The sequence below is a fragment of the Nerophis ophidion genome, linkage group LG02, assembly GCF_033978795.1.
Source record: "Nerophis ophidion isolate RoL-2023_Sa linkage group LG02, RoL_Noph_v1.0, whole genome shotgun sequence".
Classification (NCBI taxonomy): domain Eukaryota; kingdom Metazoa; phylum Chordata; class Actinopteri; order Syngnathiformes; family Syngnathidae; genus Nerophis; species Nerophis ophidion.
Genome location: NC_084612.1, coordinates 81665298 through 81681072, shown reverse-complemented (window position 1 = coordinate 81681072; position 15775 = coordinate 81665298). Strand labels below are relative to the sequence as shown.

The following is a 15775-nucleotide window of genomic DNA, read 5'->3' as shown; positions in this document are numbered from 1 at the left end:
AAATACAACATTGAAACAACATGCTTTTTCGACAACGTTAATTCAATGTTGGGTTTTGACGTTGATTCGACCATTGAATTTTGGTCATTTTCTCAACCAAGAGAACATGCTTTTTGACAACCTTGATTCAATGTTGGGTTTTGACGTTGATTCGACCATTGAAATGTGGTCATTTTCCCAACCAATTTTCTACAACAAAAATACAACATTGAAGCAAATCCTTTTTGATAACGTTAATTCAATGTTGGGTTTTGACGTTAATTAGACCATTGAAATGTGGTAATTTTCCCAACCAATTTTCTACAACACAAATACAACATTGAAGCAACATCCTTTTTGACTACGTTTATTCGATGTTGGGTTTTGACGTTGATTTGACCATTGAAATGTGGTCATTTCCCCAACCAATATTCTACAACGAAAATACAACATTGAAACAACATGCTTTTTCGACAACGTTAATTCAATGTTGGGTTTTGACGTTGATTCGACCATTGAAATGTGGTCATTTTCCCAACCAATATTCTACAACACAAATACAGCGTTGAAACAACATGCTTTTTGACGTTTATTCAATGTCAGGTTCTGACGTTGACTTGATTATTGATATTTGGTCATTTCCCGACCAACAACGTGGATCCAACGTCAAACTCCAACGTTGTCTCAATGTACAAATACAACAATTTTGCAATGTTGTTTCAAAGGACATCTACGCTGAATCAACGTTGTATCAATGTCTTGTGCCCCCTGGGAAATTACCGCAATGACATCATATTATTGCTTTCCTTTATTTCATGACTAGAGTTTTGATTAATCAACCTTCTCTCCGGCCTTAAAAAGGGCTGAAGGTCTATGGAGAGTTTTGGTTTTCTCACCTTGGTTGTTCTTGATGGTGAAGTTGGGATTGTTGAGCATCTCCGGCACCAGGCGGTACTCAAAGTAGTGTCCCTGGATGGGGTCGTCTCTGTCCACGGCGCTGACGGTCTGGATCACCTGAGCGGAGGACAGATGGAGTATTTGCCCACATTCAGAGTCCGAGGGCCGGTAATCTGTCACAGTCTTATCGGGCTGGTCGGGGTTGATCGGGAATTAGAATTGGGGCCCGGCGGGACACTTTGGACTGCCTTCCCTGGCACGGCGTAATAAAAGTGCACAGGACACATGTAGATGTGCTGAATGAGGTGGATTGATGAGACGGGGGAATGCTAAGCACCCGTCTGAGGTTTTTTGGCAGGGCGATGCATGGAGCCATCTGGAGGAGGACATGAAAGACCTTCTTGAATGATGATGCGCCGTGATCAATGCCCAGCGCTCTCCTCAAAAAGGCCCGTGTGAAATAACTAAAGCTCCGATTCCACCTCGCCAAGGCCAGGTCCCAAGTCTGGTCCCGGGGCCACTTAGGGACCATATCCTTGATGTTTTTTGAATACATCGTATTTTCTAAAAATAAAAATAACATTACAAAGCAAGAATAAAGCTATGCTAAATATGTTTATTTTATTTTTAATCACTATAATGACATGTTGAAATATTTAAATATTCAATTAAACAACTTTTAAAAAGTTCCAATCTATAATTTAAATTGAAGATTAAAAACATATTCGTCGTTAATCCTATTCTACGATTTGATTCGAGATATATATATATATATGTGTAAAATCTGACGTGTTGAAATAGCCAATTGCTAATGCTAACCGATAGCATGTCGGTAGCAAAACTAATGTTTCGAAGAGTGGAGCCTTAGTATATATATATATATATATATATATATATATATATATATACACACACACACATAGCAAGAGTGGTCTTCAGGTCCTGTTGATCAGGGACAGCAGCTCCAGGCAGTGCAAATTAAACAATAATAATTAAATAAATGATAAATGGGTTGTACTTGTATAACGCTTTTCTACCTTCAAGGTACTCAAAGCGCTTTGACACTACTTCCACATTTACCCATTCACACACTGATGGAGGGAGCTGCCATGCAAGGCGCCAACCAGCACCCATCAGGAGCAAGGGTGAAGTGTCTTGCTGAGGACACAACGGACGTGACGAGGTTGGTACTAGGTGGGATTTGAACCAGGGACGCTCGGGTTGCGCTCGGCCACTCTACCCACTGCGCCATGCCGTCCCTAAAAAAAAAAAAACGGTTTGAAATGGTCCAGGTTATTTTATTACTGCAGCCAGGCACGTAAGAAAACCCTCATCTCCACGGCAATGTCTCTGTCGCTTTCACTCATTTGCCGCTTATCCACTAATGCAGGGGTAGGCAACCCAGAACGTTGAAAGAGCCATTTTGGACCCAAATAACATAATAACATAAAACTTGCGGTTTAAACTTGTGGTTAAACTTTCATATTAAGGTGGGGCCCGCAAAATAACGTTACGACCCCTGCTGTATATGGTGGGAAAAAAAGGTGGGGGGGAAAAATTCATTTTTTTTTTCTTACCTGTCCTGGTTTTCCGTTCTCACACAGAAAGGCTTCGTATTCCGTGGCGAACTCCGGGGCGTTGTCGTTCACATCCATGACCCTGATGGCCACCACCGCCCTGGAGACCTGGCTGTGGTTTCCTGGGAGACGCGGTGAGTGGCAGACAAAAGAGAGGAGGGGGAAAAAAAAAAAAAAAACAGGCAGCGGGTGAAATCCCAGGTAAATTACGTGACCTAGTTTTAATTTCCTTTTGTTTTCCGCCTTGATTTCTTCCTTCATTTCCTGAGCTGATGGAAGGACGGATGATAAGCCGCATCAATCTACCTCTGGCTGATTCAAAACACAAAGAAACAATTCACCCCCTCGCCCGAGTACACCGTCATGTTTAAAACATGAGGGTTTATTAAAAAAAAAAACACAGCATATTAATGAGTATAACAGGTCTGAAAAACACAATTAAAGGCACTTTCAACAAATGAGATTTTAATTGGAATTATTCACCGCTGCTGACTGACAGTCGCCTTTGAGGGTCCCTGAAAACGCTTTATTTGTTATTATTATTCCTTAGTTATGTAAATTGGAAGGCGATATGTTTGCGTGCGCGCCTGACAGCCGTCAGAAACGTGATCTGTAGACATTTGGTGTGTTTTTTTTTAGCGGGCAAGATTTCCCGGACCAAAAAGGTTTGCATGTTTTTAGTTTAAGTCAGAAAAACGTACTGGTTAGGGGACAAAAAGTGAGAAAATACACTCTTAATTTGTTGCCTTGTTCTATTATTTTTTATGATGGATGCTGTTATTAAAGCACAAAGTCAGCGGGCTTGAAATTTCTCACACAGCTCTATAAAACAGGCACAGTAGGAAGAAGAAACAGTTTGTGCCCCCCCGCCACTCCTCATATAATAATCTATAAAAAGTATGGGTTTTAAAAAGCAAAGACCTAATCCTGCAGCCACCGAACCGGATCTCTTCAACGCCCTGACTGCGCCTAGGAATTATGTCCGTAAAAGTAATGAACAGAACGGGTGACAAAGAACAGCCTTGGCAGAGTCCAACCCTCACTGGAAACGTGTCCGATTTACCACCGGCAATGCGGACCAAGCTCTGACACTGATCAAACAGCCAGTCCGATACCCCATACTCTCTGAGCACTCCCCACAGGACTTCCCGAGGCACACGTTCGAAAGTCCACAAAGCACATGTAGACTGGTTGGGCAAACTCCCATGCACCCTCAAGAACCCTGCCCAGAGTATAGAGCTGGTCCACAGTTCCACGACCAGGACGAAAACCACACTGTTCCTCCTGAATCTGAGGTTCGACTATCCAGTACACCTGAATAAACCTTAACGGGAAGGCTGAGGAGAGTGACCCCACGATAGTTGGAACCCACCCTCCGGTTCCCCCTTCTTAAAAAGAGGGACCACCACCCCGGTCTGCCAATCCAGAGGTACCGCCCCCGATGCTGCAGAGTCTTATCAACCAAGACAGCCCCACAGCATCCAGAGCCTTAAAGGGGAACAATACCACCATTTCAAAAGGGTTAAAAACAATATATAATCAGTTACCAGTGGCTTGTTTTATTTTTCGAAGTTTTTTTCAAAATTTTACACCTCCCGGAATATCCCTAAAAAAAGCTTTAAAGTTCTTGATTTTCGCTATTTGCGATGCGACTGTCCATTTCCCTGTGACGTCATACAGGGCTGCCGATACAAACAACGATATAGCGACATTAGCTCGGATTCAGACTCGGATTTCAGCGGCTTAAGCGATTCGACAGATTACGCATGTATTGAAACAGATGGTCGGCGTATGGAGGCAGATAGCGAAAACGAAATTGAAGAAGAAACTGGAGCTGTTGACGCTATTCGGCCATAGCGTGGGTGTACCTAATGAAGTGGCCCATAGCATGGCTGCCTTATTAGCGTCGCCGGTAAAATGTGCGGACCAAACGATCAGGACTTTCGCATCTTGTGACACTGGAGCAACTTAAATCCGTCGATTGGTAAGTGTTTGTTTCGCATTAAATGTGGGTATCTAGTTTCAAATGTACATACAGCTAGCGACAATAGCATGTTGGCATCGATTAGCATAGCATGTTAGCATCGATTAGCTGACAGTCATGCCGCGACCAAATATGTCTGATTAGCACATAAGTCAATAACATCAACAAAACTCACCTTTGTGATTTCGTTGACTTAATGGTTGCAAATGCATCTGCAAGTTATCCATACATCTCTGTGCCATGTCTGTCTTAGCATCGCCGGTCAAATGTGGAGACACTCTGGCACATTCAATGGGGGTCTGGCGGGAGATTGTGAAGACACTCTGGCACATTCAATGGGGGTCTGGCGGGAGATTGTGAAGACACTCTGGCACATTCAATGGGGGTCTGGCGGAAGATTGTGAAGACACTCTGGCACATTCAATGGGGGTCTGGCGGCAGATTGTGAAGACACTCTGGCACATTCAATGGGGGTCTGGCGGAAGATTGTGAAGACAATCTGGCACATTCAATGGGGGTCTGGCGGAAGATTGTGAAGACACTCTGGCACATTCAATGGGGGTCTGGCGGCAGATTGTGAAGACAATCTGGCACATTCAATGGGGGTCTGGCGGAAGATTGTGAAGACACTCTGGCACATTCAATGGGGGTCTGGCGGAAGATTGTGAAGACACTCCGGCACATTCAGTGGGGGTCTGGCGGAAGATTGTGAAGACACTCTGGAACATTCAATGGGGGTCTGGCGGCAGATTGTGAAGACACTCTGGCACATTCAATGGGGGTCTGGCGGGAGATTGTGAAGACACTCTGGCACATTCAATGGGGGTCTGGCGGAAGATTGTGAAGACAATCTGGCACATTCAATGGGGGTCTGGCGGAAGATTGTGAAGACACTCTGGCACATTCAATGGGGGTCTGGCGGCAGATTGTGAAGACAATCTGGCACATTCAATGGGGGTCTGGCGGAAGATTGTGAAGACACTCTGGCACATTCAATGGGGGTCTGGCGGAAGATTGTGAAGACACTCCGGCACATTCAGTGGGGGTCTGGCGGAAGATTGTGAAGACACTCTGGCACATTCAATGGGGGTCTGGCGGAAGATTGTGAAGACACTCTGGCACATTCAATGGGGGTCTGGCGGCAGATTTCTTGCCAGTGGTGCAACTTGAATCCCTCCCTGTTAGTGTTGTTACACCCTCCGACAACACACCCACGAGGCATGATGTCTCCAAGGTTCCAGAAAATAGTCGAAGAAACGGAAAATAACAGAGCTGAGACCCGGTGTTTGTAATGTGAGGATGAAAATGGCGGGTGTGTTACCTCGGTGACGTCATCGCTACAAGAGCGATAAACAGAAAGGCGTTTAATTTGCCCAAATTCACCCATTTAGAGTTCGGAAATCGGGTTAAAAAATACATGGTCTTTTTTCTGCAACATCAAGGTATATATTGACGCTTACATAGGATTGGTGATAATGTTCCCCTTTAAGGAACTCCGGGCGGATCCCATCCACCCCAGGGCCTTGCCGATGAGTTTTTTAACTACCTCAGGAACCTCAGCCCCAGAAATAGGAGAGCCCACCACAGACTCCCCAGGCACCGCTTCCTCAAAGGAAGACGTGTTGGTGGGATTGAGGAGGTCTTCGAAGTATTCCTTCCACGTATCAACAACATCCGCAGTCGAGGTCAGCAGAACACCATCCGCACCATACACAGTGTTGAGAGTCCACTGCTTCCTCTTCCTGAGACGGCGGATGATGGTCCAGGATCCCTTCGAACCCGTCCGCGAATCCTTTTCCATGGTTTCCCCGAACTCCTACCGCTTGGCCTGTCGGTACCTGTCCGCTGCCTCCGGAGTCCTATGAGCCAAAAGAACCCGATAGGACTCCTTCTTCAGCTCGACTGTCGGTGTCCAGGACTTCCCGAGGAACACGGTCGAATGCTTTCTCCAAGTCCAACGTCGACCACGTCACATCGAACTTTAAGTGCCATCCATCCATTTACTACCGCTTGTCCCTTTTGGGGTCGTGGGTGTTGCTGGAGCCTATCTCAGCCGCATTCAGGCAGAAGGCGGGGTACACCCTGGACAAGTCGGAATTTTAAAGGCCTACTGAAATGAGATTTTCTTATTTAAACGGGGATAGCATATCTATTCTATGTGTCATACTTGATAATTTCCCGATATCGCCATATTTTTGCTGAAAGGATTTAGTAGAGAACATCGACGATAAAGGTCGCAACTTTTGGTCGCTGATAAAAAAAAGCCTTGCCTGTACAGGAAGTAGCAGACGATGTGCGCGTGACGTCACGGGTTGTGGAGCTCCTCACATCTGAACATTGTTTACAATCATGGCCACCAGCAGCGAGAGCGATTCGGACCGAGAAAGTGACGATTCCCCCATTAATTTGAGCGAGGATAAAAGATTTGTGGATGAGGAAAGTTAGAGTGAAGCACAAAAAATAAATAAATAAATAAAAAAGCGACAACTCTGCGCGTCGGCAGTGGGAGCGTTTCAGATGTAATTAGACACATTTACTGAGATTATAAAGTCATACCTCAAAGTCGGATGGCTGCGGTGAACGCCAGTGTCTCTGAGAGAAGCCGAGGAGCCAAAATCACAGCTACCTTTTTGACAGCTACAGGAAGAGGTCCCATAATCCACTGAAGTCTCCGGTAAGAGCCGACATAATATCACAATTTTCCCATCCAAAAACTTGCTGGTTGACGTAGAAAACATGTTTATTTTCCACGTGTTAATGTTCCCACGCAAATTGACTATTGAGCTGTTTTAAAGGCCTACTGAAATGAGATTTTCTTATTCAAACGGGGATAGCAGGTCCATTCTTTGTGTCATACTTGATCATTTCACGATATCGCCATATTTTTGCACTGAAAGGATTTAATAGAGAACATCGACGATAAAGTTCGCAACTTTTGGTCACTACTAAAAAAGCCTTGCCTGAACCGGAAGTAGCAGACGATGTGCGCGTGACGTCACGGGTTGTGGAGCTCCTCACATCTGAACATTGTTATAATCATGGCCACCAGCAGCGAGAGCGATTCGGACCGATAAAGCCACGATTTCACCATTAATTTGAGTGAGGATGAAGGATTCGTGGATGAGGAAGGTGAGAGTGAAGGACTAGAAAAAGCGAGGGCAGTGGGAGCGATTCAGATGTTATTAGACACATTTACTTGGATAATTCTGGAAAATCCCTTATCTGCTTATTGTGTTTAGTGTTTGAGTGAGATTATATGGGACCTGAAAGTCGGAGGGTTGTGGCCACGGGTGTGGTGTCTCTGAGGGAAGCCACGTTTCTCGACGAGGCGAAGCGAAGCGAAGGCAGACGTTGGGGCCGGGCTGAGCTTTTTTTTCCCCTCCTCGACGGTGGAAACATCCCAAGTCCGAAGGGAGGCCGGTCGGAGGAGGCAAGAGAGTCCACAACTGCCTCTTCGACAGGTGCACGAGGAACGACGCAAGCTATCCACTCATGTCTACGGTAAGAGCCGACTTATTACCACCATTTTCTCACCAAAACCTGCCGGTTGACATGTGGTAGGGAACCATGTTCGCTTGACCGCTCTGTTCCACAGTAAAGCTTCACCGTCATCTTTCAGGAATGTAAACAAGGAAACACCGGCCGTGTTTGTGTTGCTAAAGGCAGCCGCAATACACCGCTTCCCACCTACATCTTTCTTCTTTGACGTCTCCATTATTAATTGAACAAATTGCAAAAGTTTCAGCAACACAGATGTCCAGAATACTTTGCGCGGAATTTAAAATTGCAATTTAGTAAACTAAAAAGGCGGTATTGGCATGTGTTGCAATGTTAATATTTCATCATTGATTTATAAACTATCAGACTGCGTGGACGCTAGTAGTGGCTTTCAGTAGGTCTTTAAGTGTACTCGACAACATAATTTCGGGCTGGACTCTAAGTCAGAATGCGGTTAAAGTCCTACTGAAAGCCACTACTAGCGTCCACGCAGTCTGATAGTTTATACATCAATGATGAAATATTAACATCGCAACACATGCCAATACGGCCTTTTTAGTTTACTAAATTGCAATTTTAAATATCCCGCCGAGTTTCTTGTTGAAAACGTCACAGAATGATGACGCGTGTATGTGACGTCTCGGGTTGTAGCGGACATATTAGCACACACTGCTAAAAGTAGTCTCTTTTCATCGCATAATTACACAGTATTTTGGACATCTGTGTTGCTGAATCTTTTGCAATTTGTACAATTAATAATGGAGACGTCAAAGAAGAATGCTGTTGGTGGATTGCAGCTGACTTCAGTAACCGAGACACAGCCGGTGTTTCTTTGTTTCTTTGTGAAACTTTAACACAGAGCAGTCAAGCGAACATGTTTCTCGGCGTCAACCAGCAAGTTTTTGGATGGGGAAAGCTGTGATATTAAGTCAGCTCTTACCGGAGACTTCAGTGGATTATGGGACGACAAAAAGGCAGCTGTGATCTTGGCTCCTCCATCGGCTTCTCTGAGAGACATTGGCATTCACCGCAGCCGTCCGACTTTCAGGTATGACTTTAAATACCACAAAAACACTATTAAAACAATAAGCAGATAAGGTTGTTTTTTTTTCAGAATTATCCTAGTAAATGTGTCTAATTACATCTGAAACGCTCCCACTGCCGCCGCCTGGTGCCGTCACATTTCTTTTTTTTTTTTTTAATAGAATAGAATAGAAAGTACTTTATTGATCCCCGGGGGTTTTTAGTGTTTCACTCCATTTTTCCTCATCCACGAATCTTTCATCCTCGCTCAAATTAAAGGGTGAATCGTCGCTTTCTCGGTCCGAATCGCTCTCGCTGGTGGTGGCCATGATTGTAAACAATGTTCAGTTGTGAGGAGCTCCACAACCCGTGACGTCACGCGCACATCGTCTGCTACTTCCGGTACAGGCAAGGCTTTTTTATTAGCGACCAAAAGTTGCGAACTTTATCGTGGATGTTCTCTACTAACTAATTTCAGCAAAAATATGGCAATATCGTGAAATGATCAAGTAAGACACATAGAATGGACCAGCTCAATAGTCAATTTGCGTGGGAACATTAACACGTGGAAAATAAACACTTTCTCTACGTCAGCCAGCAAGTTTTTGGATGGGAAAATTGTGATATTAAGTCGGCTCTTACGGGAGACTTCAGTGGATTATGGGACCTCCTCCTGTAGCTGTCAAAAAGGTAGCTGTGATCTTGGCTCCTCGGCTTCTCTCAGAGACACTAGCGTTCACCGCAGCCATCCGACTTTGAGGTATGACTTTATAATCTCAGTAAATGTGTCTAATTACATCTGAAACGCTCCCACTGCCACCGCCCAGAGCCGTCGCTTTTTTTTTTTGTGCTTCACTCTAACTTTCCTCATCCACGAAAGGTTTGCTCAAATTAATGGGGGAATCGTCGCTTTCTCATTCCGAATCGCTTTCGCTGCTGGTGGCCATGATTGTAAGCCATGTTCAGATGTGAGGAGCTCCACAACCCGTGACGTCACGCGCACATCGTCTGCTACTTCCGGTACAGGCAAGGCTTTTTTATTAGCAACCAAAAGTGCTAACTTTATCGTGGATATTATTTACTAAATAATTTCAGCAAAAATATGGCGATATCGTGAAATGATCAAGTATGACACATAGAACGGACCTGCTATCCCCGTTTAAATAAGAAAATCTCATTTCAGTAGGCCTTTAAAACAGCTCAATAGTCAATTTGCGTGGGAACATTAACACGTGGAAAATAAACACTTTCTCTACGTCGACCAGCAAGTTTTTTGGATGGGAAAATTGTGATATTAAGTCGGCTCTTACCGGAGACTTCAGTGGATTATGGGACCCCCTCCTGTAGCTGTCCAAAAAGTAGCTGTGATTTTGGCTCCTCGGCTTCTCTCAGAGACACTGGCGTTAACCGCAGCCATCCGACTTTGAGGTATGACTTTATAATCTCAGTAAATGTGTCTAATTACATCTGAAACGCTCCCAGTGCCGCCGCCCAGAGCCGTCGTTTTTTTTTTTTTTGTGTGCTTCACTCTAACTTTCCTCATCCACGAAACGTTTGCTCAAATTAATGGGGGAATCGTCGCTTTCTCGGTCCGAATCGCTCTCGCTGGTGGTGACCATGATTGTAAACAATGTTCAGATGTGAGGAGCTCCACAACCCGTGACGTCACGCGCACATCGTCTGCTACTTCCGGTACAGGCAAGGCTTTTTTATTGGCGACCAAAAGTTGCGAACTTTATCGTGGATGTTCTCTACTAAATCCTTTCAGCAAAAAGATGGCAGTATCGCGAAATGATCAAGTATGACACATAGACCGGCTATCCCCGTTTAAATAAGACAATCTCATTTCAGTAGGCCTTTAAAACAGCTCAAAAGTCAATTTGCGTGGGAACATTAACACGTGGAAAATAAACACTTTCTCTACGTCGACCAGCAAGTTTTTTGGATGGGAAAATTGTGATATTAAGTCGGCTCTTACCGGAGACTTCAGTGGATTATGGGACCCCCTCCTGTAGCTGTCCAAAAGGTAGCTGTGATTTTGGCTCCTCGGCTTCTCTCAGAGACACTGGCGTTAACCGCAGCCATCCGACTTTGAGGTATGACTTTATAATCTCAGTAAATGTGTCTAATTAAATGAAACGCCCCGAGCCGTCGCTTTTTTTTTTTTTTGTGTGCTTCACTCTAACTTTCCTCATCCACGAATCTTTCATCCTCGCTCAAATTAATGGGGGAATCGTCGCTTTTCTCGGTCCGAATCGCTCTCGCTGGTGGTGGCCATGATTGTAAACAATGTTCAGATGTGAGGAGCTCCACAACCCGTGACGTTACGCGCACATCGTCTGCTACTTCCGGTACAGGCAAGGCTTTTTTATTAGCGACCAAAAGTTGCGAACTTTATCGTCGATGTTCTCTACTAAATCTTTTCAGCAAAAATATGGCAATATCGCAAAATGATCAAGTATGACACATAGACCGGCTATCCCCGTTTAAATAAGAACATCTCATTTCAGTAGGCCTTTAAGTGTACTCGACAACATTATTCCGGGCTCAAATCTGCGCGACAATTTCTGGAGCCGCTATTTATCCACGGTCCCTAAATCAGAATACGGTTAAAAAAGAGCAACAACTTTAGCACCGGTCCCTGCGCCAGAGCAGTACAGTTAGCACCAATTTGCTGGGCTTTGATTGAATTAAAACAGCTCAGTAGTCAATTTGCGTGGGAACATTAACACGTGGAAAATAAACACTTTAAAAAAAAAAGAAACGCCTTGGAGATTAAAGAACATCTGCGGAACCCCTCCCCCCCGCCACAAAAAAAAAACGCAGCGACTAGGTGGGAAATGTTTCCGGCAGAGCGACAAAGAGCTTGAGCCGCGTGAGGCGTTATTTGCATACAGATTGTTTGAGGGGGGGCTGGAAGTTGCGATAAAGCTTAATGTAGCCCTTAAAGCGACTGCAAGAGGAATTTACACCGCTTGTAACTTGTTCCCCCCTCACGCCTTCCCACCCGCCTGTCGCCGCCCCTCCGTGCTTCATCAGAGCAGGCGCGCTTTAATTGTGAGGCGAAATGAAAGCAGGGTTTGTTTTTTTATTCCTGACGCGCAAGCTGGTGACCCGGATTGTTTTGAGTTGTCCTATTTATTTATTGGAGGAAATTTGTCAAACAAGTATTACCAATAATTGCGGACGCTTTTTTTTTTCCATACACTTTGACCCCCGCGGCTTATAAAACGGTGTGCTTAATACAAGGATTGAAATGGCGTATTATTGTCTGTGCTAAGGCGCCATCTTTGTTGAAAATGTACTTCCCGTTTTAATGCCTTGAACCGGAAGTAAAACTGTCCATAGCGTATTTTTTGGCATGCGAACAATAGCATGCAAGCTTGGTAAGCTAACTTTTTTCATCTAATTTTACAACTAAAACTCACGGATTCGGACACTCGGCACCATCTTCACAGAACGACGGCTGCCAGAGTGGTCTGGGGCACAGACAGCGAACACATGCTAACTGTTACCATGCTACCGTTAGCTTGATAGCCTCAACAATTAGCATGCTAACTTTTTAAGCTAGCTTTAAAACCATTTACCCCCTATTTATACAACTTAGTATGTGAAACTCGTAAACTGTTTGCATGCTAATATTAAAGTGCTAACTTTTTTTTTTCTAAATTTACTCTTTTCTCTAATTCCCCAGCCATACACCTTAGAGTCACATAAATTGGTTTGTGACATTTAGCATGCAAAATATAGCTTGCTAGCTAGCTAAAGTAAACATGTTAACTTTTTTCTATCTAATTTTACACATTTTTCTCTATTTTCCGAAGCCATACACCTTAATTGACATGTGACACATGCTAACTGACAGCACATTTGCGATAGCATTTTAATGCGCACATGCTAACGTTTTAGGCTAGCCCCTGTAGCTCATTTTGTAAAGATACACCTAAAACTCACGGATTCGGACACTCGGCACCATCTTCACAGAACGACGGCTGCCAGAGTGGTCTGGGGCACAGACAGCGAACACATGCTAACTTTTACCATGCTACCGTTAGCTTGATAGCATCAACAATTAGCATGCTAACTTTTTAAGGTAGCTTTACACCCATTTACCCCCTAATTATACAACTTAGTATGCGAAACTCGTAAACTGTTTGCATGCTAATAATAAAGTGCTAACTTTTTTTTCCTAAATGTATTATTTTCTCTAATGCCCCAGCCATACACCTTACAGTCACATAAATTGGTTTGTGACATTTAGCATGCAAAATATAGCTTGCTAGCTAGCTAAAGTAAACATGTTAACTTTTTTCTATCTAATTTTACACATTTTTCTCTATTTTCCGAAGTCATACACCTTAATTGACATGTGACACATGCTAACTGACAGCACATTTGCGTTAGCATTTTAATGTGCACATGCTAAAATTTTAGGCTAGCCCCTGTAGCTCATTTTGTAAAGATACACCTAAAACTCACGGATTTGGACACTCGGCACCATCTTCACAGAACGACGGCTGCCAGAGTGGTCTGGGGCACAGACAGCGAACACATGCTAACTGTTACCATGCTACCGTTAGCTTGATAGCCTCAACAATTAGCATGCTAACTTTTTAAGCTAGCTTTAAAACCATTTACCCCCTATTTATACAACTTAGTATGTGAAACTCGTAAACTGTTTGCATGCTAATATTAAAGTGCTAACTTTTTTTTTTCTAAATTTACTCTTTTCTCTAATTCCCCAGCCATACACCTTAGAGTCACATAAATTGGTTTGTGACATTTAGCATGCAAAATATAGCTTGCTAGCTAGCTAAAGTAAACATGTTAACTTTTTTCTATCTAATTTTACACATTTTTCTCTATTTTCCGAAGTCATACACCTTAATTGACATGTGACACATGCTAACTGACAGCACATTTGCGTTAGCATTTTAATGTGCACATGCTAACATTTTAGGCTAGCCCCTGTAGCTCATTTTGTAAAGATACACCTAAAACTCACGGATTTGGACACTCGGCACCATCTTCACAGTACGACGGCTGTCAGAGTGGTCTGGGGCACGGACAGCGAACACATGCTAACTGTTACCATGCTACCGTTAGCTTGATAGCATCAACAATTAGCATGCTAACTTTTTAAGCTAGCTTTACAACCATTTACCCCCTATCTATACAACTTAGTATGTGAAACTCGTAAACTGTTTGCATGCTAATATTAAAGTGCTAACTTTTTTTTCTTCTAAATGTACTCTTTTCTCTAATTCCCCAGCCATACACCTTAGAGTCACATAAATTGGTTTGTGACATTTAGCATGCAAAATATAGCTTGCTAGCTAGCTAAAGTAAACATGTTAACTTTTTTCTATCTAATTTTACACATTTTTCTCTATTTTCCGAAGCCATACACCTTAATTGACATGTGACACATGCTAACTGGCAGCACATTTGCGTTAGCATTTTAATGCGCAAATGCTAACGTTTTAGGCTAGGGCCTGTAGCTCATTTTGTAAAGATACACCTAAAACTCACGGATTCGGACACTCTGCACCATCTTCACAGAACGACGGCTGCCAGAGTGGTCTGGGGCACAGACAGCGAACACATGCTAACTGTTACCATGCTACCTTTTGCTTGATAGCATCAAAAATTAGCATGCTAACATTTTAAGCTAGCTTTACAACCATTTACCCCTTATTCATACAATTTAGTATGTGAGACTCGTTAACTGTTTGCATGCTAATAATAAAGTGCTAACTTTTTTTTTCTAAATGTATTATTTTCTCTAATTCCCCAGCCATACACCTTAGAGTCACATAAATTGGTTTGTGACATTGAGCATGCAAAATATAGCATGTTAGCTAGCTAAAGTAAACGTGCTAACTTTTTCCATCTAATTTTACACATTTTTCTCTATTTTCCGAAGCCATCCACCTTACAGCCGTGTTATTTGACATGTGACACATGCTAACTGTTACCATGCTACCGTTAGCTTGATAGCATCAACAATTAGCATGCTAACTTTTTGAGCTAGCTTTACAACCATTTACCCCCTATTTATACAACTTAGTATGTGAAACTCGTAAACTGTTTGCATGCTAATAATAAAGTGCTAACTTTTTTTTTTCTAAATTTACTCTTTTCTCTAATTCCCCAGCCATACACCTTAGACTCACATAAATTCGTTTGTGACATTTAGCATGCAAAATATAGCATGCTAGCTAGCTAAAGTAAACGTGCTAACTTTTTCCATCTAATTTTACACATTTTTCTCTATTTTCCGAAGCCATCCACCTTACAGCCGTGTTATTTGACATGTGACACATGCTAACTGTTACCATGCTACCGTTAGCTTGATAGCATCAACAATTAGCATGCTAACTTTTTGAGCTAGCTTTACAACCATTTACCCCCTATTTATACAACTTAGTATGTGAAACTCGTAAACTGTTTGCATGCTAATAATAAAGTGCTAACTTTTTTTTTTCTAAATTTACTCTTTTCTCTAATTCCCCAGCCATACACCTTAGACTCACATAAATTCGTTTGTGACATTTAGCATGCAAAATATAGCATGCTAGCTAGCTAAAGTAAACGTGCTAACTTTTTCCATCTAATTTTACAATTTTTTCTCCATTTTCCGAAGCCATACACCTTACAGCCGTGTTATTTGACATGTGACACATGCTAACTGTTACCATGCTACCGTTAGCTTGATAGCATCAACAAATGGCATGCTAACTTTTTGAGCTAGCTTTACAACCATTGGCCCCCTATTTATACAACTTAGTATGTGAAACTCGTAAACTGTTTGCAT

At 43.0% G+C, this 15775-nt stretch overlaps 1 protein-coding gene across 1 annotated transcript in view; it reads right to left on the bottom strand.

Moving 5' to 3' along the window:
* Nucleotides 1-15775, bottom strand: part of LOC133548268 (cadherin-8-like) — a 244397-nt gene that overhangs the window by 12600 nt on the left and 216022 nt on the right. The window contains exons 9-10 of the mRNA XM_061893585.1: nt 2454-2575; nt 876-993 (exon numbers count right to left, since the gene is read on the bottom strand). Of these exons, the coding sequence (XP_061749569.1) occupies nt 876-993; nt 2454-2575 (240 nt within the window). The remainder of the gene's footprint in view (nt 1-875; nt 994-2453; nt 2576-15775) is intronic.